This window comes from Acanthopagrus latus, chromosome 7 (genome assembly GCF_904848185.1).
Source record: "Acanthopagrus latus isolate v.2019 chromosome 7, fAcaLat1.1, whole genome shotgun sequence".
Lineage (NCBI taxonomy): Eukaryota > Metazoa > Chordata > Actinopteri > Spariformes > Sparidae > Acanthopagrus > Acanthopagrus latus.
The window spans coordinates 3,977,463-4,004,610 of NC_051045.1; the positions used below are offsets into that span (position 1 = coordinate 3,977,463).

A 27,148-nucleotide genomic window follows, 5' to 3' on the forward strand; every position below is an offset into this window, starting at 1 on the left:
TGTTGGAAGCAGCATCTTGTCACATGCAGCGCTCCTTTGTCTTCCCTGGAAATGCAGGAACAACAATCTGCACATCCGTTATGGCGCTGTGAGTGTGCATACACACACAGACACACACAAACACACACACACACACACACACACACACACACACACACACACACACGCGCACTCAGTGGGAGAAGGGGCTTCATTGTGCAGCCCTGCTGTGTTGAGTGACTGTAGCGTGTGCTGGGCAACAGCTGCTGTGATCCCCCCCCCCCTGCAACCCTCCCTCACCCTGCCCCCCCCGCCCTCACCTCCACTACTGGCCCATGCTGCTCTAAACATCAATATACTCACACACACACACACAGCATATACAACACAAACACATTTTCTTTCTCATTTTGTGCTTTTTCAGCTCTCAGGTTTTTTCTCGCCTGTTTACCTTTGCTCGGCTTCTTCCATGAACCCCCTCCCACCTTTATTTTGTGTTTCAGTCTCTATCAGCTGACAGCGGGCTGTGTCTGTCTGTCTGTCTGTCTGTAGACACCACTCCATAAGGGACCCCCCCTCCGCCACATTACTCCCTGACTTTCCCCCCCGCTGACAGCTGTCTCCACACTGTAACCCTTTCATGGATCTGGGCCTCTGTGAAAGTTACACTCTAAAGTTTCACCAGCAGCGCACATGTTTTGGGAACGATCAGAGGGGCTTTTTTTTGTTGTTTTTGGGTGAAGAGGGATTCAGAGATATACACAAACACACACACACACACACACCCACACACACACAGACTGAGTCGACTGTTTCCCCGGCCAAGTCTCGTTCCTGGTGGGCTTGTTTGTCATCAGTTGCAGCTTCTGCTGCTGATGTGACCCCGTCTGCAGCTCATTACAGCATGCCACCTGTTTGTCCCGAAGCTAGGCGAGACGCAAACTAACACACACACACACACACACACACACACACACACAAATAGAGTTTGTTGAGGTGACAGGGGGTTAATCTAACAGGAGTGTCCACAGCGGAGCTGCCACACAGCGTAGCGACTGTCAACGTCCCACCGTGTCAATGGCTTTCTTTGTCCTCTGAGCCGTCTTTATGTTGCCGCAGGGTTCAGCACCAGGCAGACAGGTGGAGGGTTATTGAGCTTCTGAGGAGCAAAGACAGAAAACAGAAAAAAAAAAAAATCCACAGGCTGCAGCACATATAGCTCAGAGTTTTCACGGCAGCTGACAGTTTTGCCGACCTCAACTTTTTAGAGGACACACAATAGCAGGAACACGTTTTCTCATTTTGCCGTCAGCTATGTTTTTTTTTTTTTTTTAATTTGATACATTGAAAAGAAGAAAGAAAAGACATTGATGGACACCCAGCTGTTATCTCCTTCTGGCTGGCAGTTAATGCCAGCCCATAGTGCTAACAGCAATTAATATCACCCAGTTGTGGGCGATTTGCAAAGGGTTCAAAAAAAAAAAAAACACTTAAATGGTGTTATTTGCACCTTTCATTCACTCCCCCGCGTTCTGCAGAGGAGCTACATATTAGGCATTGATCTGAGCCCGGGGTTTGGAGCCGAACAGGCCGCGCACTGTCAGAGTCGGCTGTCATTATCCAACAAGGCAATTGCCAGGAAATTGAAAGACAGACAGGACTGAAAATTAATCTGACTCCGGAATACACCCTCTTTTTTTTCAGCGTGCCTCTGTCTGTCTCTTCTGCTGTGTAGCGGGGGTGTTTGTGTTGCATTAGGCGACTGTGTGTTTGTGTGTGTGTGTGTGTGTGTACGTTCACCCCTGCTGACACAGTGAGATGCAGGTGTGAGCAGGGCCGCCTCCCCCCTGCCCACGGGACATTTAAAGGACACGTACACACACGCTGACCTCCGGATCTCACGGACCTCTTTGGCTGCACAAACAGACTGAGGGGCCATGTGGCCGAGCAGAACCTCGTCTGGCAGACTCAGACAGAGACACAGCTAGATTCACACACACAAACACACACTTAGATATAAGCTGACAGACGGACGAGCGCACGTTATGAAGCCGAAAGCAGGCGCCCGCTCCGTGGTTGTCCAGCTGAGGAGATGTATGTTTGACTCTCTGCGCTAACATATGCAAATGCTCGGCCCTGTGTTTGTGTAAGTTTAGTGTCAGTCACATGAGCGCATAAGCACAAGGATGTTTGTTCTTTATTCAAATGAATGTCCAACTGCCCCCGGGTGGATTAGTGTGGATTCACTGGTGTGGAGTGTGTTTGCTTTGCGCTGAAAGTGCTTATTCAGATTCTTCGCCGTCGACACTTTCACCATGTTTTTTGCTCTGAAATACCATTTTTTTTACGCACCATTCATTCCCCTCTCTAAAAACTACAACATTAATCATTTCTTTTGAGTTTTGCAGTTATGCAGCTGTCATGTATTTGTTAATGAAGCTTGATCTTTACATTAGCATTTGGAAAAGTGTTCATACTTTTGTTCTTTTTCCTGCTGCACTTTTTTTTTTGCCAAAGTTTTGCCCGTTGTTACGTTTTGAATTTTTCTAATCAAGTCGGACATCGCACACGCTCTTGAGCAAAGCGCCTGTCACTAGTCCTCCATGTGTAGGTGTGTTTGTACAGGCTCCACCAAGGTGGACAGATGCCCCGCTGCAGACAAGAGCCCATTGATGGCAGAGAAACAGCTTTCAGTGGCCAACTGATCCCACCTGCTCACTGCTGTGTCTTTGGCTTAAGATAAAGGCAACAGTTGCCCGTGCAGTTGATGTCGCGCTCGCTGACATACGGCTGCACTCGAACGCTCGAGACACGTCATGCTGAATATCAGGTCGACGTAAAACATGAACGTTGTAGTACATGGGGAGGAATCGTGTATTACTTATAAGGACATGGAATTATTACATTTTAATTGTTTTAGTGAACAAAGAGCTTTTCTTCTTCTGCTTCTTCTTTTTCTGCTTCTTCTTCCTCTTCCTCTTCTTCTGCTGCTTATTCTATTCATTCTTATTTTTAGGAAAAACAAATACGTGTTTTGTTTTTTTATCCATTGTTGTTGATCAGCTGTTGTTGTGTGACTGAATGACTGTCCTTTCGAGCACACACGCGCAACTAGAGGCATCATTCTGTGCTAATGTCTGTCACGTGGCGCTCTGACCTCGACCTTTATCATTGTGCTTTCAGGTGACCCAAGTTCCCATCGAGTCGTGTGAGCAGTACGGGACCTGTGGAGAGTGTCTGAGCTCTGGAGATCCACACTGCGGCTGGTGTGTCCTGCATAACATGTGAGTGATCCTGCAATCATCATCATTTAACACGCAGATTTTGTTAAACAGCTCCCAAGAATGGCCCCATTTCCTCATTCGCTCAGAGGCAGGCCGGCTCTCTCCAAAATCTTCATCTCTGATCTGTTTGAGTTTGAGGCGAGGAGACAGTGTCCGTCTGGAAAACTGATTGTTGTGCCTCAGAGGTGCAGAGCTCGTTCAGAGCGACTTGCTGCAGCCACAGAGACCGCTGCCCTGTTCTGACATGGCTTGATATTAACAGGAAATGAGTCCATTCAGTCCGAGTAAGACTCACTAGAATTTGAAAAGACAAGGCAAGAATGGACCAAAGAGACTCATTACTTGACCAGTTCATCGTGCACAGAGGTGTCATAAAAGCATTTTGCTGTGCCTCTGCATTTTTAATGGGCATGGTCGAAATCTATTAGAGCCAAACGGTATTTGTTGTGCATGTTCTGAGAAAGTTAGGGGGCATTTAGCTCCCACTGTAGCAGCAGCAGCCATGGAAATAAGCAGAGGAAGTCATGAGTGACACCTGCTGGAGCTGAGACGTCACTGCAGCAGAGTCAACTTACAGAAAAGCCAAGATAAGAAAAAAAAAAAACAGGCAGAAAAAATGAAAAAGCCTGAAAAAATATGTATATTTACTGTCTTTTGTGTATGAGACAATCATTGGTGTGTTGTTTGGAGTTAGGTGTTGTGATGAAGGGTATGTTGAGGACAGAGGATGAATACACGGCGCTACTAAAGCAGCTCAAAAGGCTGCTCTGTCTCCATCTCCGTCTCTTTGTTTCGTGAGCACACACATATCCTCATCACTCTCAGCTTCTTCTCTGCTGCCAACGTCTTGAAAATTCCCCACTTATAGCTCCTCCTAAACGCAGCCCCTCTCTCTCTAAAGGTATAGCTGAATATTTGTGTGTGTCAGAGCCCCGCCGCAATCATCATTATCCTGATGGCGGCCCCTGCAAAGTGCACTTAAAGTAATTTACATCACTCCAAAGCTGGGACAGGACAAATAATTGCCTAGCGACAAGGTAATTCAGCATGTGCCGGCGGATGGAGCGGGAGGGGCTGGCGGAGGCTCTGTGTTCTCTGCAGTTTTTGCGTGCCTTCACACTGGGATCATTTACCACAACATTAGCCTCCGTGCTCGGCTGTTAATCATAAGCTTTTGTGTAGGTGCGGCGGGGAACGGAATAATCCAGGTTAGTGGGAATTTTGAAAATCCGTGGATGCACGTAAGAGTTGCTGATGCTAAAAAAGGTGAATGGGCGATGGAGCCGTTGTGGCGAAAGCAGCTGTGAAGGGGAAACAGCTGTTTGGTGCGTGGATACCGTCTCAGTCTGAATGTGTGTGTGCACATGGGTCCACATTTTTTATGTACATGCACAAACACTTGTGTGGACCGCTGTACTGTACCGCGGGGAGAAAAGGTCAACGCCCCCCCCCGCCCGATTCACGTCAGATCAGCCATCTGTTCCTCGCAGCACAGCAGACCCTCGTGCCACCTGTCCCCACGCCTAATACCCCCTTTCTCTGTCCTGACCCCGCAATGAGCGTGGCAGGACCCCTGTCAGCGCCGGCCGAGTTATTGCAGAGAGGAAAAGAAGTTCAAAGAAAGAATAGTTAGCCCTTCTTGCTGCTGCTCGCGACAAACCGAAAAAAAAAAAATCAAGTAAAAAATTTAAATGTTGGAAAAGAAAAAGATGAGAGCGCAGGTTTCTGAGTTTAAGGTGGATACGTTGGCATATCAAAAAGAAAAGATCCAGCCAAGACTGACAGAAACAGATTTTTTTAATACACCCTGACATCAGCAGAACATGATTGATTCTCCTGCTGCACAGACAAAGCACTTCTGACTCTGCTGCCTCCCACAATTAAATGCCTCTTCTCAGGAATGCATACAAAGAGCTGTAGTGTACATACATCCTCCATCCCTGGTTCACAACAAACAGCGGCTGATGAAAAGACCTCGGGTAGATCTGAAAAGACGAATTCATTCATTGAAAAACACAAACGACTTCTCATGTGGGGAGTAGCAGGAGTTGCAGGTGCTCAATTAATTATGTAATCTTGTCGAGGCCCGTTGAGCAACTCTTACCTGCAAGACAGCTGATAGAAGCAGGCGCTTATTTACCAAGAAGTTTGTGAATTAGATAGTAATGGAAACACAACTAACAGGCACGCAAAATTAAATCAAATGAATGTAAACCTAAAGGGCATTTCCGCATTTAGCGCGAACGTGTACGACATAACCGAGAGTGGAAGTAAAGTATCCGTCTCTGTGGGGGGAAAAAAGCAGCTGCACCCTTCTGGTGAAGTGCTTCCATCATCCCACACAAAATTACATTTCTTGCCAGCAGTGGTGCCATCCACAGCTGTGATCACCACCACTTCCTTCTGCCCCCTCCCCGTTTCTCCGGCTCTTCATCCAGCATCCATAACCATTGTTGATTTTATAAAAATTATCTCCCCCCATCACCACCATCACCACCACCATCCTTTCCCAATATTTGCGTGTGCTTCCCTCGCTCGCCTCGCAGCGAAAAGCTAGCGTCTTAGCCGCGCTGCTCATCTCTTCTCAGCCCCGCGCTGTCTCACATTTAGACACTCTTCCCTCTGAAAATAAGCTCTTCCGCACTCCAGAGATGGTCGGCTTGCCACACATAAACACCCCTCACTTTGATCACCCCCCCTCCCTCCTTTTACAGCTGCCATCCACAATATCCATCCCCTTTTCTTCTCCTGGAAACACTGTGTGTCCCCCCGCAACTCCCCCTTTTTGCTTTACGTTTGTGCGTATATTCTCATTGACGTGCGGCATTCCAAGGTGGCTAATTGGGAACATAGGAGGACATTAGCTTGCTCTGTGTTGATGATGATGAGGAGGAGGAGGAAGAAGAGGAGGGAATGCGCGGGGAGGCGGCGGTGAGCTGGCCAGGAGTGGCGTCTCTGTCTTCCCCTGTCTTTCTACTCTCCTTTCTTCTTCCTCTGATTCAGTGTGGTGTGAGACTCTAAAGTCCTTTAATTACCAGCAGCTGCTCGGCATCCACTGAATGCATGAAGAATGAGAGAGAGAGAGAGAGAGAGAGAGAGGGAGAGAGGGGGGGGATAAGAATGAGGGGAAGAGAATGAGTGAGAGAGTGTTTGATGTTGCACACTCATCGGCCCACAAAACCGAGCGGCATTTTGATTGCAGCTCAAAGGGAGCTCATCATCTCGAGCGCTCTTCAGTCGCAGTCCTGTGAATGGGTAGCTCAGCCCGTCGTCTGACCACAATCCAAAAAACACGGAGCTGTGGTGACGCTTTCTCTCTCTCTTTCTCTCTCTCCCTCAGCCTGCTGCTTGCCGTCGATAGATTAGCTCGCTAATCACACCCAAAAGAGGCTTTTCCGTCTCGAAAAGGTCCCACATCATCCTGTTGTCCCCCACGAAAACTCCAGGAGAGGACGAGAGGCTCTGCTGAGATTTGTCGGGATTAGTCTGATTTCTGGCCAAGGGGGCTGGGACTGGACAAGTGGTCCGGTGCCAAGGTCAGCGGCTAACCAGGACAGTGAGCTTCTATAAGTAATGCTATTAATTATAAGACGCGAATGGACGATAGGTTGTAGTTATGTCACATCTGCATTAGGAATTCTGTTCGGTATGTCAAAATCAGCGCTAGTTTGTTGTGTAGATGACAGCTTAGGGCTATTGGTGTAGTAGGGCCCCAGCAGAGAGTGAGTCAGCATTTGAGGGCTGCTCTGAGCAGAATAACATATCACTACTACACTGTGATACTGTGTTGTATTGTACTGTCAGCCTGTGTGTGGCTGAACTGCTCAGATCTGTCTCAGCAACAACCCACACGGCAGCCTGAAGAATCACAATTGTCCACTTTCCACAAATCTGTGTTTTTTTTTTTCGAGCTTAAATGCTGTCAAATGTTGTGTTCAGTGTCCCGGTTGGAGCACTTTGTATAGATCAGTTTGTCAACAGGAGGGAGTCTGGGTTTGGGACCGGGCCGTTCCTTTTGCAATGTAGTTTTATTTGGGAATTTTAAAGTGCAACGTCCACTAAGCTAACCAGCCAGCTGGGACCTGTCCTGTCGTAATACAACCCCCGTAGTTTCAGCTTGAAGAGTTACGCTAACTACGTTAACTACGTCCTCTCCTGGCGTGTCATCTCTTTCCTGGAGTTGTAGTCCTGATTTGTAAATCGCCTCCATACTTTATTACCCGTCGTCAAACTGACCTTAACCAATCTTGGAGGCTGGTTTCTGGCCACAGTTGTGGTGGCTGGCTGTGGCCACTTGGAGGCTGCTAAGCTCAGTTGAAGAGGGCTCTGTTTTACCCTTTGATAAGAAGGTTAGCATTCCAGCTATTAGGGCCATTGAGCTAAAAGGCTAACGGCAGCTAGCCACAGCCAAAGACATCATGGGCAGCAGTTTGCGCTCACTCTGGGGGATTTCTACTCCATATATTTTTGGAGCTACCTTTCAAAATCTGGCCATATATTACAAGTTGAAGAGACACAAGGAAGGAATTTATTTATACATTAGTAATTGTTGTACTTTTTACCTCGTCTCCAAAAATTCAAAATCCGATGCCACAGCTCTTTTTTTTATGCTACAACTGCTTTCTTTACACTTCTTTTCTTTATGCTGCTTGTTCATCACTGTGCTCCTGGACGCCAACCATAAAATCTCCACTAATTTACCACTGGCATCAACAATTAGTTTAGCATTGAAAATGGCTGCTTCAGCCCATTGTGGATGTCAGACTGTGTGCCTAATGGCCGACTCATCAGCTACAGCCACAGTTAGCAGTCAGAGGGAAGCTGCATCCATCTTCCCAATTGTGCCTAATGAGATATCGATCACGTACATGCAGGTCTATCAATATTTCCATTGATTCCTCCTAGCACACAGAGCTAGTACAGGTTGACTACATGATTGCTGAAATATTGCACCAGTATGTACAGTATGTGTGGGCGGGCTACATATAACGCAGTTAATGATCCTACAAACACAGTGTGTCTGTAACTGCTGCCTGCTCACTTCTTTTCTTCCTGACATGCTTCCATCCTGCACTGCTCTCTCTGCCTTTTGTTCCATTTTTCTCTCTGTCTCTTCGCTCAGCCCACTCAAGCGAAGCTATAGCTTGATGCAGAGCACTGAGCAACGGTCTCTTTGTAAATCTTCTTCTCTCTCTTCATCTCCCCTCTCTTTCTCCTTGTTTCCCTTACGCTCACTCTATATCTTAAACGGAGACAGGGACACACTCAGGATTGCATAAACCACAGGTGCTGTGTTTGCGAGATTGTTTTACACTACAGTAGATCTTCGGTTTCGTGAGAAGATGAGAAGACCTGTGAAAAACGGGTTGTGGCCGCACCGCCGCCCGGTGTTCTGTTGGCGCTCGCCTGCAGTGATATTATCAGCCGCCACAGGAGACGCACTATGAGGTTGCAGCGGTTGGTTTGAGCCCTGACGTGAACTCTGAGTTTCAAACTGAGCCCTCACAAGTCTGCCCGAGCCCACACAGCAACCTGCGGCAGAGAAATTTACCATCTCTGTGGTGGTTTGAAATTGAAAACCCTGCCTTTTTTTTTTTTATTTTTATCCCTCCTTTACTTCCTTTCATACCTCCTGTGGTCTGCATTTAAATGGATATTGTCACACTTTAGGGATGCAGGAGAAAGAAACAAATGCCCTCAATCGCTCAGTGTGAGGATAAAACACTGAAAGGATGAGAAAGAGTGTGTGTGTGTGCGTGTGTGTGTCAAGCCCGGCACAGCTCAGCCCTGCACATCAGTGCTCAACAAATGATTCCTCTCTTCGTGTTGGGGGAGCTGAAGTCCCAGTGCAGTCTGTCTTCATACATGTTTACATTAGCATGTCTTCATTATCGTGTCTTTCTGGTGAAATGCACGGTCCCCCCTGTGCCGGGCTTCCATTCAACCAAATCAGATCATGCCAGTGATTCTCTAACATAATGGGCCACCACTTACGACTAGTAAAGCTTTGTTAGGCACCATCGAATATTCAATATACATCCAGTTCGACCCCGCCGTACCTGCAGCTTCCCACCCTGCTCCTCTTTCACCCTGCACCCTGCCACCAGAGTGTCCCTGCCCTCCTCCCGTTTTTTCCTCTCCCTTCTGCTGTTTTGTGGTCTCTCTCTCTCTCTCTCTCTCCGGTGAGGGGAGGGAAGGTGATTTTAAAATGGCTCCCCCTCTGTTCTCTCCTCCTGTTTTTAAACATGGCACTCACAGCCAGAGCTGCAATCAGACGGGGCTTCACACTTTCACTGAAGTCCTTAGATGTGGTAAGGGAAGGGGAGGAGGGATAGAGGAACAGACATCTTTGCCTGTCGCCTGCCTCTCCTGCTCTGCTGTCAAGGCCAGGATATGTGTGTGTGTGCGTAAAGGTGTGCATGTGTGTGTGAAGGATTTAGTGCCAGGAACTGTATGTTATTATGCATATGTATGACTGTGCACGTTCATGTGGAGTGTATACATTAATGCTCTGTGGCTGTGGTCCCTTATGGGGTGGGATGTGTCTGTGTGTTTTAGTGTGTACGTGTGAACGGGTTGTGTGTGTCCATACGTCTCGGTGTCTATCAAAGCCCGGCGCAGCAGAGACGACAGCGTAATTGCCTGTCTGGGGCAACAGAATAAGAAGCAGGCATTTGTGGAACGGACCCTGTAGTGTGGCCTCTTGTTACCCTCACACTCCTGCAGCAACACAACGCCACAAATAACACACACGTACGTTAGATATAGGTTACTGGATTATATTATATTATACATATGTGTGTATATATATATATATATATATATAACGTGTCAAGGCTTCATTTTTCACCGCAGCTTCAACTCTAACAGTGCAGCCCACACAAACTGCCACAGGAAAAAAAAAAAAACAACAATATGCTCGCCTTTGTTTTTTATGTGTATGTTTTTTCTTTTTTTTTCTTTTGTTTTCTCTTTCACCTTACATGACTGATGCCACTAACCACATTCATACCCTGCAGTGGAGTTGTAGATGCCAGAGAAGAGGAGAGTAAGGATGGGGGGGGTGCAAGCAGCTACTTCAGCACCACGGACAGGGCTCGGAGAGTTTAACACCCGGGCCAGCTGCCTCGTACAGCCGCTGGAGGGGAAAAATCTACAAACTTCATGCATTTTTTTTTAAATCTGTGCGTACGCATGGAGCACATACGTACTAACACATTCTGCGTGCGTATTGCTTCGTTTAACTCCTATTTCTCCACGTTAGCCCACCGTCCAGAATGCATGTGATGGCACACAAAGTGTCTGTGAAAAAATGCTGAGTGACAGGCCAGGGCCAGACAGGAGGATGAGGGGAGGGAGGGGGGGGTCAGGAGCGAGGAATATGAGGAAGGCAGAATTCTAGTCAACAGTCAGTGGCATGCACTTCAGCTAATGAGAGAGGCAAAGGGGTCAGCTTCTAACTACACAGAGATAATGGCCATCTCCTGAAACCATGGCAACAGCAGCCATCCTCCACCACCCTTGCTTCACTCTCATCTTACTTCACCCCAACCGAAATGAATTTTATTTAAAAAGAAATAAAAAAATAAATAACACTGAGGAAAATCAATCCAGGGCTTTTTGTGAGTTAATGACCATCCAGGTTTTTTTTTTTTTTTTTGCATCCGTACGCGTACAGCTCGGAGACATGCATAAAACATTGGGCTGCAGCCCACACCTGAAAGCGCTTAAAGTGTAATTTTCTGCTGCCATTGTGAATGTAAAAGAAGCGCCAAATTGCAGACGGGAATAACACCTTTTTTGCCGAAGAAAGGTGCACTAATTTCAGTTTGTGAAAAGGGGTGAGACAAAAGGGAGAGACATGGACAGAGACAAGAGACAGAGAGAGAGAGAGAGAAAGAGAGGAAAAATGTGGCATATTGCAGCCGTAATGGAGTCAAATGTATAAAATGAAGAGGCAAGGGAATTCATATCAGGACTAACAATAAAAAATGTCACATTTAAAATGCAGAGAAGACGTCAAAGTTTCCCTGACTCGTGAAAGAGGGGAGACCAGGTAATCATTTTGGGGGGGAAAAAAAAGTTGAAGCCTGCCACAGTGGCCTCCTTTTCCCAGTGGGAGATCCACCGTACTACGCTAATTCTACACTTTCCTGCTCTCTAAAATCCCCAGGGACTGCTGTTCATAAGAGTGTTCGTGTGCCTCTGTGTGTGTGTGTGTGTTGCTTGTGTGTGTGTGTTGCTTGTGTGTGTGTGTTGCTTGTGTGCGTGAACCCTGGCGTGCTCGTGCCTGTTCATGTGAGTCTGCTGGAAGTGGCTCGAACTTCTGACAACATAATTACACAGAGGGTGTGGATGAAGATGTAGCTTAGAGTCAGTATGGGTGAGAGTATGTGGTTAAGAAGCATGATATGGTGCCCTAACACACTCTGTCACACACACGCACACACTCACACACACACACTCACAGTCGGCGGCTAGGGGAGAAATGGACGGGGCTTGTAGTGGCACATCAGCACCATGGACAGCGTCTGACCCGTCGGAGTCCAATTAGAGCTGCTGTGACCAGACCTCCAGTTAGCCAGACAGACTGCTGGGTGGGATGAGGATGGAGAGCCTTTGGTGTAATGGGCTGGCGGGAACACACACTTTTAATAAGAAGGAGGAGGCGGCTGAGTTTTAATGAGGGATGTGGCGGATTGTGGGGGTGTCGCGTGGTACTTGATACAAGGTCTGACCATTACGATCTCTTATGAGTGAGCGCCGCGTAATTTGCACTAGTTATACGTCCAAAGTTATGCAGTGATTGAAGGATATAATTTGTGTAGTGCTCAGTGCTGTGGGTTTTTTTTTTTTTTTTCCCCCGTCAGTGCGGTGTATTAAATTACCCACCGGAGGCAGCGGTTCCCCCGCTGGTGACACCACTTGTTTCTGGTTTCCTTATTGGGAAATTCATGTACTATTTTGTAATACTTTTTAGAGCTACATGTCCTCGAAGCCAGCTGTTATTGATGCCTGGAGTGTCATAAATTGCACATATTTTTAGGAGAGTTTTTTTTATTTATTTTTTTATTTTGGTAACTTTGAAATCAGTCCAAAATTGTTCCAAATGATGTCTTCAGCAGCATGCCATATGTTTTGCAAAAAAAAAAAAAAAAACGAGAATAAAACAGTCTGGTAATCACCACTAAGCAAATAAATCTGCGTGACTAATATGGATGGCACAGGAATGACAGAGAGAAGAAGCCCAAAGCATCTGCTGTAAATTCTAGAGGTGCTGTGTCCAATCCAGATGCCTGAAGACAAACAAGGTGATGGATCGGCACAGAGCCCGACCAGTACTGAATTTGTTGGGCCGATGTCAACGCTGACATCAGGGAGTCAGAAAATATTATGTCAACATATTGCAATGATGCCTTAAATGTGAAGGAAAGTATTATGCTAATTTTCAGCTTCATAATTTTATGTTGGGGTTACAACTAGAAGAGGTTTGCATGCTTTAATGCTCAAAAAGCTCATCACTGTTTCCATACTGTCCTATGTTGCAGCTCCTGTCTCTTTAAGTTTGACTCTGCTCTGATTGGTCAGCTCACGCGAGCCTGAGTCAGCACTGCTGATAGAACCAGAGCAGCTGTGACTAAATTAAACCTTACGAGGCATGCATATATGCGACATGTTGGACATGGTGACGTAGTGCGATGTCATAAAGTTGGGATTGGGACTTTCCAGGTAGAGGTAGAGGTCAGTCAGGTAAAACATACTGCAGGCTGTCACTCCTCTCATATATTCTGTGGAGAAAAGTGAGCTGGAGGAGGCACAAGAGTTTCCTGTGAGACATTTAATCCTCATCTTTCCCTCCCCTTCCTTCTGTTGTTGCATCAGGTTTTAATTTGTGTCACAACAACGGCGATTCGTCTTTTCTTCCCCCTTCCGACTTGAATTGTCACAGAGTGTTTACAGTTTAAAGGAGGATTCATTTCTGTCACTCCTGGTTTGATTGTTTTTCTACCTTTTTCCGCTGCTTTTTCATTTGCTTCCCCGTTTGGCAGCAGCTCTGTTTCCTTTTCATTTATGTTCTCTGTTATGAAAAAGAAACTATCGATGACCTCTTCTCTCTTTCTTTTTGTCTCTCCTGCCCTTCAGCTGCTCTCAGAGGAACCGGTGTGAGCGTGCAGATGAGCCGTACCGCTTCGCCGCCACTCTCAACCAGTGTGTGAAGGCCAACGTGTACCCAGACAGCATCGCCGTGTCCGAGCCCAGCGTACCTGTAAGTTTACACACTCACACAAATTCCTACATACAGTACAAGTCTGCACACAAAGTGCCGAACGCAGGCAATCTCACCGCTTCTCACACACATTACAATGAAAAATTATCGCCCATTTACATATTTTCCTACCCACGTACAGAGGCAGGAGATTTGAAATGATCCCCACATAGCAGTTTGCCTAGTCTTGATTGTGGTTGATGCATAAACATTAGATGGGAAGGTTCATAAGAGCTCCGCGTGGGCGTTTCAGCGTGCATATGCTCGCTTGGTACAGAGCAATCAATATGTGTGCCAAGACATGTTTGTGTGGGCGGGTGTGTAGGTGTTAAAGTTGTCCGAGTGCAGCTGAGTACGGTGCAGCATTTCCACATGGACCGCGCAAAAAAAAAGACAAAAAAAAAAACCAAAACAGGCGGATGGAGCATCAGTCAAACTCAAGTTCTGGCGAGTGCTGCACATGTACGCGAATGGACGGACACATTAGGTCTTAAAATAGCGAAACTGTCAAAGGGTCATTTTTTTCCAAAACACATTTTCTGATCCATCCAGATTGATTTGCATTGGTTTTGCCAGTTTTTTTGGGATAATATATGTACATTTTTTTAGTGTAACAGGAGAAGGTCTAACGTTCACAGCGGTTCTCAGCTGAGTTTCTGATCAGTAGTGCTTTGTGACCTTTCAGTAGACATATTGACACACTTCTGTCTGCTTATACGTGGCATACTTTTGTGCTTGCAGTTTAAACTGCTCACAACAATGTCTCAGATGTAACTTTTTGGGAATTTGGTCTTGCAAGCCAAGCGCTATGAAGCTCTGTGCTATCGTACAGATGCATCTCGTGTTTCGTTTGCCCTGGCAGATGTGCCTGGCTCCCATCCTGTTCACACAGATATCCGTCTGACTTGGCGCTTGTCGGGCCGATCGAAACCGTTCCAACTCTTCACATATTTCACCGTAGCGTTCCACCAAATTCTGTTTCCAAGGCAAATTTGAGGCAAGAATAAAGCGAGCACGATGTCACACATTCCGTCGTCGACCTATCCACTGTGTCCAAAGGCATTTTAGTTTTTTTAGCCTGTTGATAACACTCCTCGGTAATTAAATATGAACTGAGAGGCTCCAGTCACACTTGAGAGTTGTTCTGATAACACTGTGCCAGCAGTGAGACGATGACAGGCACAACTACAGCAGACTTCTCCAGAACTCTCTCTTATTTCACATCAATGCGCTGGCTCGATAGTCGGCACAGGCGCATGTTTCTTTTCCCTGTATTTTTGGAAGGATGACCGTTGACTCTTAACTGGTTAAACATCACACAAAAAATTCAGCAGAAATTGTGCCAGTAGCTCTGGCAGTGACTCACCCTCCATCGCGTGATATCTCATCCTCAAACTCGCCCTCGGTAGACCTCAACCTGTTGTCCAGATTTACAAAACAGCGGCTTACCGGACGACATGTTAGCAGCGTTGCTTGTTCCCGTGTCAGACACCGCAGCAACAAGGTCACCCCACCAAACCCATCCACACACACACACACACACACACACACACACAAAAAAGAAAAACCCAATCCCAACATCCACAGGGGCAGGCAGCTATCTCCATGACAACGCAGCTTCTTCACGTGGGCACCAGCAGCGATACAGACACGGAGAAAACCCGTCAAATTACCTTTATTAAAACTCTGCCACCAATTAGGCTGGTCGTCGCTGCCAAAAATGCAAAAAAAAAAACCCCACGCATCATCAGGGAGGACAGGAGAACAAGAAGAGCAAAGGCTTAACACCCTGAGACTAGCTCTCTCTCTGTTTGTGTGTGTGTGTGTGTGTGTGTGTGTGACCGAATTGCAAATGTTTATCCGTGTGTGTGTGTCTTGACGGAGCAGATGAGAGCTAATTATTGTGAGAGGTTACTCGGGGAATTCTACATTGAACAAAAGACATTGATTGCTGTGATTGCTGTAATCAAGGATCTCTCCGACACACCTCAGAGTGCGGCAGCAACACAAACACGGTGGAAGTAAAACAGGGGGAAGACGAGAGGTCCTCAGCAGCAGAAAGGGAAGGGGGGGGGAAAAAAAACAAAACAAAACAAAAAGAAATCATCCATCCTCTCAATGGGTACCAGCGTAAGCCAGCTAACGAGGGAGGCAGTGTAGTCAGCTACTGAGACAAGTCAGCATCTCTTGAAAGGCCTACAGTTAAGCTGCTCAGCTGCCTCGCCTGTCCCAGTAGCCCCGCGGTGTTTAGTGAGAGGCAGATAAAACAAAGAGAAAACTTCAAACGGTGTGGCCCAAAAATAACAGCTAATGGAACAAGACTGTGAAATGCCATGGTGATAATTATCCAGGCTGCCTCTCTTGGCTGGAGAGCCAGATCACACACCCTGTGCGCAAAATACATTTATTTATAGGCAGAGCAGCTGAATGCTCCAGCCCCGGTGTCACCGCTCTCCAGAGAACGACTTCAAACGCCTCTATGTGCATCTGCATGTGTGTGCAGCATGCACATTGTGTGAGTATGTGTGTGTGTTTTGGGGGTATTTCTGCTTGTATTCCTTGTATCCATGTGTCCTTGTAAAGGGACAGAGAGAGAGAGAGAGAGAGAGAGAGAGAGGAAATAAAAATAGAGTGTGCATGTAGCCATTTTTTTCCTCCTTTTTTTTTCTCCGTGCCGCTCAGTCTGTCTCTACTTCTGGAACGATGTCTCCGCCGCTGAAATAGAAGATTAAGATCTAAACACAGCCTTATTTTCCTTATTATGGTGTTGATAACAATTTTAAGACGCAGCATCAGCTCCTGGCAGAGTGGAGGGGCAGCTCTGCCAGCCGCAGTGTGCTCTTTTCTACATTCTGTTGGGAGCTTATTACACTGCTGCATTCAAGACGCTCATATCAAGACACTTCTATCTCATCTTTACCATAGATGAAACCAGCAGTGCTGTTAAAGAATTTTTTTCCTTGTTAATATATCATTGGTGAGGCATCACACACAGCCTGCTGTGTCATTGTATTTGTATTGTGCCCCAGTTGTCCACTGCCACCCGGAGCATCGTATTAACACTGCTGTCATGCGTGTCACCTTTTGTACAGCTGCTGGTGAAGGTGAGCCACGTTCCGGACCTTTCTGTTGGCATCACCTGCTCCTTTGGCAACCTGACGGAGGTGGAGGGACAGGTCAACGGCAACCAGATACTCTGCGTGTCTCCTGCTGCCAAGGATGTCCCCCTCATCCCCACCGACCAAGGTAGATCCACCGTCCGTTGCACATAAACTAACGAGTGGTTTGCTTCCAAAACCTGTTTTTCCTTTGCAGCCCACAGCACACTGATCTGATCATGGCGACTAGATGAAGCCTCCTCACTTCCAAAGACAGCCTTTGTAGGATTCCCATTGGCCCCTCTCTTGCTGCAGTGATCTAACTGTTCATCTGTGCACATGCACACTCTGAAACATCTTTATTGATTCAACGCGCCCGGTTTAAGCGGGCTACCGTCTACATAACAAGCTCCCGCTGATCCAGGATCTGTTGTCTGGCTGTGAAGTGTGCTACACACAAGACCCGGCCCCATTAGAGCTGATGGAGGATCAGGCTGAGGTGGCCTGGCCTGTGGCTGAGCTGCAGCTCACCATATTATTAGCCTCAGATACAGCTAATAAGGCGGTGGTCGAAAATGCAGGTTCAGTCAGCCATCAGCCTCGGGGCGATTAAGTTGAAGTGAGGCGAAGGTGATGTGGTGGATTAGTGTCAAGGCAGCCGGAGCCGGTCCGCTGGGTGCTTCTGAGTGACGCCTGATGAAAACGCAGAGAGCAAACATGTAAATAATAATCACAATTCATCAGCCATTTTGACCTCAATCACACAAAACCCGAGGTCGAGCATATTGTGGAGAATAAACACTGCCTCAGACGATTTTGAGGTCTAGGAATGAAGATATGCTAATCACCTCTAATATACTATTCATAGAAATCTCATGACCTTTCGAGCGTTCCTCCAGCAGGCTTCCATAAATATACCACGACGGATGTGGCATTTTCTATATTTGCAAACATATACTGTTCATCATTATGAATACTAACACCTGTTGTTTGACAATAAATACCTGTTGTTTGCAAGCCAAGATGGCTGCAGGGTTACAAAACCAAACACCCTGAATAATATATTATGTGCGGTGTGGGGAAATGACTGTGTGTTTTGGGGGTTTGGTCGCCCTCCTCCCTGTGAGTAAATGACAGCCCTGTTTGCCCAGAGCTCCCATGGGGAGTGGTGCATCAGGCACTAATATGAATGTTCTCCCCTAGGTAAATGTCAGCCAATCCCCCCCCCCCCCCCGAAAGCCCTTCCTCCATCCATCTAGCTGCTCATCCATCCCGCCACTCCTCCATCTCAATCCTCCCCCTTTCTGTTTCTGCCCACCTTCTCCTCCCCCCTCGTCTGTGGCCTCCCCCAGCTGTTTATACCTCCATTTTTGCTCCGCTGAGGCCTCTTCCTCCTGACCTCGCTCGCTATCCTCCTCCATCTCCTGTCCCCCCAGCAAGCCTTTTCTATCTGTTGCACATCAACATCGATTGCGCAGTGGCAGTGGCCATGACCTGAGGAGAGGAGAGGACGGAGAGATTAGGGGGGAAAAAAAATAAAAAACTGTGAGGACACTGGACTGATGTTGAGCATGAAAAATAGAGAAAATAGCTTCTGAGCTGAGGTAAAATCCTAGAGGAGGTTTTGTGTGGACAGGAACTCAGTAGCACTTTGTTTGCCAGATCCTGTGAGACAAATAAGCGGTGGTAGAAGTCAGTTACGAGCCTCGCCTGCCTGCTGCACAGACTTGTGCGAAACAGAGCCTGATTCCCAACAGGTGCTGCGGAGAGAACGGGGCGCGGAGGGTCACTGGAGCCTCCTACACACTGAATGTCATCTGAAATTCAGGCTGCTCTGCACATACACATATACAAACACACACACACACAGACACACACATATTTTTGGAGCGTGTATTCTCGTGGGAAGAGAAAAGAGGCTGATTTCTTTTTTCTTTTTCTTTTTTTTTTTGTGGGACGGAGAACAGAAACGCAGCCAAATCTCTGTTCAGTTCAGTAAGATGCAGGGAAACAAAATTTGATCAGATTAAATCTCTCTGTATGTGAATTACATTTGCTGGTTGTCAATGCACGTATATATTTGCAAAGCAAGATACGCTTCCTTTTCTGTTCACTTGTCTGCCAACATCACCTGCTCCGAACATCTGACTAATTAGCATAAGGCTTAATGTTGTCTGCTGCACGTTAATGCAGCTCTATGTAAGAAATCTGGTTTAAAACATTCAAAATTGAAGTAAAATTATGATTAAAATGTGAAGAGATAACAGTGCTGACACAGAGTTAGCGACAGAGGTTCGCATGCTAACAAGCTAGCGTTTAGTCTCGTATCGTAAGACCACTTTCTACCTCAAGAGATGAAAGTGAGTCAACGTTGTGTCCAATCTGGGATGATTAAGAAGTAGCACCGACACACAGGCGTGTTTTTGACCAGCTTCTTCAAATAAACCACGTTTAGCAGCGTAGAAAACAAGTGATAGTAATAAAGGGCAAAGCGATAGTTAACATTAGCGTCCCTTCCCACTGCTGTATCTAGTTTGATGCTAAACTCGCAACATTTATTCTAGACTGGTAAATAAGCACAGGTCAATGTCGGCGATGTAGCGATAGCTGATGAGGGCCGCTAATTTGTTTAACATCGACAGTGTTAATATGTTTGCTACGTTAGATGTTAGATGATAAGAGGAACGACACCTCGACATTCTGGTTATATGCGGACCCCAAGAGTGACTCGAACAGTTGGCTGACATGTAGCACCTTTTTACCGTGCATACATTTATTCAGGGCTCTGGATTCAAGATGAATTAAATAATCATTATGCAGCGCTGTACGAGGACATTTCTGTGTGTGAGTCCCTAAAGCTAAATGCATGGAACAACAACAACAAAAGATATAGTGGCTGATTAATAAATAATAATCATGTTCATGGTGGTTTGCTGAGGGACCTGTACGATGAATATTAATGGTTTGTCTCTTCTCTTTCAGATTGGTCCGGTGTTGAGCTGAGGCTCAATTCTAAGGAAACCGGTCAGATGCTCATCAGCACAGAGGTGAAGTTTTACAACTGCAGCGTCCACCAGCTGTGAGTATCTCTCTCTCGGACTCCATTCATCCGCTTTTTTTCGTTTACTAAACACAATGCCCCCGGACCTGCCGCACGAAACCACCGGATCAATGCTTTGGGAATTAGTTACAATTTGTCCTCAACCCTAGCCGGCCCCGGTCCCCCTAAAAATATCCCCTGTAAAGACTAATGTAATGTGACCGCTGGCTGCTCCCCGAGCTCCGTAACAGGAAGTTTCTCTGCTGTTTTGCTAATGAAGCCTTCTTCTCAGACACGCTGCTGCACAGAACACGCAGCTCTCTGCCTAACAGGTCTTCAGTGGGGATTTCATGCCTGTTTTCATGCCGTGTCTGTCCCTGATTGAGTGATGTTGAAAATGAATCCCCCGGATTGGAGATCTCTGTGTTGGCGGGCGCCTTTTTGCAATTGCTCGCTTAGACTCCAAGTGTGGCAGATTCGGGTTGTGCCTGATCCAAGGGCCCGGCCGGGTTTAGGGGAGCATCGCGAACAGATAGAGGGCAGAACATCACGGCGGTGACGCGAGCAAGGGGTGCAGGAATCTCAACGTGTCATATTATCCTTTCAGCGTCCCCACTGACATTAAAACAAAAATGTTGTAGCCGCTGTCGCTTCACCAGATTAATGCAGACAACGTTATTCTGCATCTCTTTTCGCACGCGCCGGCCCGTAACTTCATACGGCTCTCTTGCTGTCTGAGCAGCACAGAAAGCAATTACCAGCTCTCGCATCAGCTCAGTTAATCGGCGATGACAAACACACTTGCGTGCGCGGCCACACACACTCAAACACACAAAGAGAGATGAATACACTTGAAAAGGGCATACGCTCTCGCTCGCACACTCTGATGCCAACCCATCCTCTCTGTCTCTCTCTCTCTCTCTCTCTCTCTCCCCCCTCTCTCCCTCTTTAACACACACACACTGTACACTCTATTTGCCAGAAGGTGAATCGGCCCTATTCTTCTGAATTAGCGTGCCTGCCAGAGATCCCTCCCATGCTTTTGCACTGATGAATATTTCACAATAAGCAAGTATGCATAGCTCAACCTTATTTCAGAGAGAGAGAGAGGGAGAAAGGGAGAGCCAAGCGCGACTACAATACGCTCTCCGAAACAACTGGCCATGAATACATAGTGTTGTAAAATGCCATCGCAATTAATTAAAAGTGTGTGTTGTCTTTGCTGTGGAAACATACAGAGTCTCATGACTTGTTGCCTCAGGCTTCCACTTCTCCATGTTTTTTTTTGTTGTTGTTTTTTTTTCCACCCATCCTTGCTCTGGCTCATCTTTCCATTCATTCATCCATTTAAAAAGTACACAGTGTATGAAAAGTACATTTACTTTACTAAACTTGAGGTCATTTGAAGTATTTTTGCAGCACGTTTTTGATGCTTTTACTCAAAAAAAGAAATGAATAAAGGATCTGAATGTCACTGGCTTTGCCGCGTGCACCCTGTGGTGACAGCCATGCACACGCGACATATTGCACATGCTAAATTTCTCACACTCAGACGCTCACCTAACAGCTGGTAATTACAGCCACACTCCAACAATGCAGGGCTAATGGTAATTGCAGGATCAAGCTGCGCCAATGTCTTATTTGTCCTCATTACTCAACGTTCCTCCACGTTTTCTCGCTCCCTGTCTCCGCTCTCTCCATCTGATTCTGGTTAGGCAGGGCTTGATACGCAGCCCAACCGTTAGCGCACGACATGCAGCATTAATATATGGTCGTGGAAAATATATGCAGGGAGAACTTGGCCCCGGCAGCTATTAGGGACCGTGCCAACCGCAAGGGCACAACAACAGCAGGTGCCCACTTGGGATCTGAACTCATTTCCTCTGTGGCACTTCCCCCCACTTTGGCAAACTCGCTGCCTCTCCTTGACTGCGTTGCCTTTTTCCTGACACTCTCTCCCTCCCTGTGTGTTTTTGTGTGTGTGTCCATGCAGGTGTCTGTCTTGCGTGAACAGTGCCTTCCGCTGCCACTGGTGCAAGTACCGCAACTTGTGTACCCATGACCCCTCCAGCTGTTCCTTCCAGGAGGGACGAGTCAACGCCTCCGAGGTTAGTGGAACACACACATGCACGAACACACGCGAGCTCGCTGTGAAACGCCACCTTCTCTTTCGTTCCTTGCTCTGCCTCTCTCCTCCTCTTCCTCTCTCCTGCACTATCTCCCCCCCCTCCTCTCTGTTTCCTCCTGCCTGCATCCTGCTCTGTGTTCCAGCTCTGTGTCAGCCTCGGGGCATGTCTTCAGAAAGACAGCCCATCTAAGCTCTTCTATTTCCGAATTGGCATTTCTCACTCAGGGCTCTTGTTCTCTGCAGTAGCAATTAACACTCTATTATCTATGGAGTTATTGAGCTCCGCATGTCTTAACAATGACGCAGGATCACTTTGACCCGATCTATCAAGTGCAGTAGATACCAACAGCTTGAACTACGCTGTGTTTGCTGGTTTTCCACCTCCCTCTGGTCATGCAAACAGACACAATTTAGTCATTTGCTGCAGTATATTTGTTTTTTTTACTCCTCTAAACTCATGTATTTGCACTAAAGGTTAACTAAATGTGGTAACTGCTCCTTTGGGTGTTGAGTTTCAATTCATATGGTCACTTCTGCAGTGTTTAATTTCATACATACTTGGATCCAGTAGCCAATTTCCTTAATTAGATCAGTATTTTGAATACAGACCAGCCTCCGGGTTGAGATAAGGCTTCGACCAAGACTGGTGGAAAGAGGAAAGGCCAGCAACACTAGCAATTCAGCGTGTGATGCTGTTTCTTTTGGTGCAGATGTTACAGAATTCTCCTTGAATGTGCTGCCTTGTACTGCACCGCGAAGCGTGGTGCTCTTTTTTAGTCATTCTCTTTGCCAAATGAGCAGCTTCACAATTCCACCCGTGATAATGAGTTGTTGAACACTCGCAGCTCTCCAAGGTCATCGGAGTCACTTTCACTTTCTTAGGATAATTCGCTCTTGCTTGCACTCATACCTCTTCTGTTCCTGCCTCTCGTTTTACCAGTGACCTAAACAAAAGGCAAAAAAAAAAGCCCTATTTTTTTTTTCCGTTTGCCTGTCTGTCGGCACTGACGTGTGCTCCTTGCCCTCCGTGTTTGTTTTTCTCCAGGACTGTCCCCAGCTGGTGCGCTCTGAGGAGATTCTGATCCCAGCAGGTGAGGTGAAGCCCATCACCCTGAAGGCCAGGAACCTGCCCCAGCCTCAGTCCGGCCAGCGGGGCTACGAGTGCGTCCTCCACATCCAGGGGGTCAGCCACCGCGTGACGGCCCTCCGCTTCAACAGCTCCAGCGTGCAGTGTCAGAACAGCTCGGTAGGTTGGGGCGGTGCACGGTTAATCTGAGTGATTTGGTGACATTGATGATTACACAGGCTGTATTTCTGTCTGTGCCATACCACACTGCCATAGTGAGTGTGTGTGTGAGTGTGTGCACTGTGTACATATGTGTGTCATTGAGTCAGTGGAGGCATAGTAGATGCAGCCTAGGTAATTACACTGGAGAAGGATACAGCTCGGCTCTGCCCTCCAGTCAAGCACGCACTGACTTGTGCAGTATGTTCCCAGAGGAACTGCAGACATACACATTAAACTCTCTTCTCTCTTCTTCTTCTTCTTCTGCTCTCACATACACACACACACACACACATATGCACAAATGCACACACTTGCACAATGAAAGTCAGGCTGGAATTAAGGGCATGGGAGGCAGTTAAGGACACCATCTCCAAAGGCCAGAAGGGAAGTTCAAGCTTCTGCTCAGCTGTCCCAATTCTTGTTTCTTCCCACTTTGTCAGCTCTCTGATAACGACGTGATGTAACTGCGGGGTAACTTTGGAAGGACATAGTGCGGCATCCGTAAGGAATCCTGGGATCGGCAAATTCCCAAACCTCTCATTGAAATCCTCCTCTCTTTTTGCATCCCCCCCCCATCCTCTGCCTTCTTTTTTCTTTTTTTTTTCTTCGCCTGTAGTATCTGTACGAGGGAATGAAGATCAGTGAGCTGCCTGTGGATTTCTCGGTGGTGTGGAATGGCAACTTCATTATTGATAACCCGGAGAATATCCAAGGTAAGAACAAGAGATGCTGCTGTCAACATGTGCTTGCAAACAGGATGAGGGTGGATCTCCTGTCCATCATTTTCTCTCCCTGAATTCAAATATTGTCTGTTGTTGGCACTATGTGTATGTGTATATAGTTGTATATTAAAATATACATTATTGGTGATTAAAAGGAAGAGAAAAATTGATTGTTTACACATAACATAGTTGCTGCATTTTGCTCCCAAAAGCGCCCCTCAGTTATTGTATGTTCACTGTACATCCCTGTTACTTCCTGTATCCCACAGTGCACCTGTACAAGTGTGCAGCCCAGCGAGACAGCTGCGGCATGTGTCTGAAGGCGGAGAGGAAGTTCCAGTGCGGCTGGTGCAGCGGAGAGGGAAAGTGCACCCTGCGGCACCACTGCCCGCCCATCAATCCCTACACCACACGCTGGCTGAACCTGTCCAGTAAGAATGTCAAGTGCACCAACCCACGCATCACAGAGGTCAGTACCCATAATCCTCTGTTTGTCCTTCCTGCCTGCCCACGCACATCGAGCATCTTGTCGATGTGCAATAATCAGCTACCACCTCGCTACATCTCGTTCTGGTTTTTCATAGAGGGCCAGAGGGCACAAAGCTGACTTTATACACTATACTATACTATACGATACTCTACGATACTATACTATACTATACTATACTATACTATACTATACTATACGATACTCTACGATACTATACTATACTATACTATACTATACTCTACTATACTATACTATACTATACTATACTATACTATACTATACTATACTATACTATACTGTGCAGAGCTATACTATACTATACTATACGATACTCTACTATACTATACTACTATACTATACTATACTATACTATACTATACTGTACGATACTCTACTATACTCTACTATACTATACTATACTATACTATACTATACTATACGATACTCTACTATACTATACTATACTATACGATACGATACGATACGATACGATACTATACTATACTATACTGTACGATACTCTACTATACTATACTATACTACACTATACGATACGATACTATACTATACTATACTATACTGTGCAGAACTATACTATACTATACTATATTATACTATACTATACTATATTATACTATACATTACTACATTACACTACACTATGCTATACTATGTTACAATACATCACTACACTATACAATACGTTACTATACTACGCTATACAATACGTTACTACTATACGATACTATACTAAACTGTACTATATGTGATGTCACGTACCTATTCTATATTATACTACACTGTGCTGTCCTTTACGTGGCGTAACGTAAATACACTACACTGTACTATGCTATAATATACTATACTATACTGTACTATATCGTACTATACTATACTATATTGTGCTATGCTTTGCTATGCCATGTTATGCAATACTATATCAGACTATACCACACTATACTATACGTTACTATATGTTACTATACGTGACTATGCTATATTATAATACACTGTGCTGTAGTATACATAATGTAACATAAGTATACTACACTAGATGTATTGTACTATACTATACTATACTATATGATATCATACTATACTATTCTATATTGGGCTTTGCTATGCTATGCTATGCTATACTAAAATATATTTGTGCTATGCTGTACAATACTATATCAAACTATACTATACTATACTATACTCAGTTGTTTTGAACAGTTATACAGAAGTTGCACTGATAACTGCTGAGTTCTTATGAGACTATTGACAATGAAATGTCATGTGAGGTGCTGCATGAGAAGCAGCTGTGCTACTCTGCTCTGTTTCCTTCTGGACTCTCAAGAAGAATGAGAATGAGCTGTAACGAGGCTCCCCAGGGTGCCGGCCGCATCTAATACCTGCAGAATTTTCACTAATTGGCAGAGCGCTGTTTTTAGCCTGAAGAGCAGGGAAGCATAGGTTCCACTGTGTTTGTGTACTCCGTATGCTGGTGGACTGTATGTATGGCTGCATGTGTAACGCTCACATGGGTACATTAATGTGACAGGTGATCTTACTTTTAGGATTCATCCAAGGGCAAAGGCCCTGACACACACACACACACACTCACACACACCAGAGATATTCAGTTTTCAAAGGCCTGTCTCTTTGACATCTGCCTACTCTTGCTTTGCTCATTTGTCTTCTCACAAGGTTATTCCAACCCCTTTAAAAGTAACTTTGGCACCATATAAAACCACATACAAAAAAAAGCTAGCTAGCTAAGAGTTACAGGTCATTTTAAATATCGTGTGACTCATGAAGATGGCAGGGAGGCAGGTTTATTTCTGTTTTTTTTTCCTCCCACTCTCTGAGCCTTCTCAGGCATTGCATCAACCCAACCCAATGGTTAGATGTCATTCGCTTCAGCACGACCAGGGCCACGACCTGGAAGTGCTTATTTGTTTTCCCATAAGTAAGCCTTTTCTTGCCACATTCTCATCCCGCCTGGTGGGTGTGCTGTCACGGGGGACTCAAGCCAGGAGGACATACTATTTAATTAGGCTTGGTAACGCACCAGTGCATTGTGGTTAACCCACCAGACCCCTTCTACCTCCACATCGATTCATTCGGGCTTCTTGTTCCTCCGCTCCATGCTCACATCTTACTCCAGCCAATTAAAAAGTGAATTTAACGACTTGGTAATTGATTTGCTATACTGTACACAGATAAGGCAGAAGTGCAGAGGCAGGATGAAGAAGAAGACCGTCCATACTTCCTCATAATTCTGACTCTCCATCACTCTGCTTTTGTGTTTCTGTCTCTGTCTGTCTTCTCTCCTCTTTGTTTGTCTCTGTGCATCACTGTCTCTGACTCATCTTGGCGAATTAAATGACAATTAAATAAAGTATTCAAGAAAAGTAAACTTAAACATTCAGCAGCTTTAGGTGCTGCATGCCTTAAATGTTCCATCTGTGGTCCAATCTGCAGTGATCATAATCCCCATCGAGACATCACCTCAGGATATTTTTAGATGAGCTAAAGCGACATTTCAACTGGGTCATATATCTACAGAAAACATCAGGTTCATGTATCAGTTTGTCAGACTCATAATGAGGGCTTGCAAACTGAAATCCAATATGTATCGAAGGGAGAGGGAGACCGATATGTCCACCTACAGCAGCTGCAAGGCCATATTCTGAGCTAGAGATGTCAGCGCGAGGGGGAAGAACTCACTGCCAAATCACTTTCCAACGAACAAACAGCATGCAAGCCAAAGATTGTTGCAACAAGTTGAATGATTCAGGGGAGCTGTCAAAAAGCATTTTGCAAAAAAAAAAAGAGTTATTCGCAAACAAATAATTTGAAAATGA

At 46.0% G+C, this 27,148-nt stretch overlaps 1 protein-coding gene across 4 annotated transcripts in view; it reads left to right on the plus strand.

Annotated features, from left to right (window-relative positions):
• Positions 1 to 27,148, plus strand: part of plxna2 (plexin A2) — a 183,337-nt gene that overhangs the window by 96,978 nt on the left and 59,211 nt on the right. For all 4 annotated transcript variants that reach the window (XM_037103945.1, XM_037103944.1, XM_037103946.1 and 1 more), the window contains exons 5-12: positions 3,163 to 3,263; positions 13,407 to 13,530; positions 16,623 to 16,776; positions 19,611 to 19,707; positions 21,662 to 21,776; positions 22,842 to 23,042; positions 23,701 to 23,797; positions 24,076 to 24,275. In XM_037103945.1, the coding sequence (XP_036959840.1) occupies positions 3,163 to 3,263; positions 13,407 to 13,530; positions 16,623 to 16,776; positions 19,611 to 19,707; positions 21,662 to 21,776; positions 22,842 to 23,042; positions 23,701 to 23,797; positions 24,076 to 24,275 (1,089 nt within the window). The remainder of the gene's footprint in view (positions 1 to 3,162; positions 3,264 to 13,406; positions 13,531 to 16,622; positions 16,777 to 19,610; positions 19,708 to 21,661; positions 21,777 to 22,841; positions 23,043 to 23,700; positions 23,798 to 24,075; positions 24,276 to 27,148) is intronic.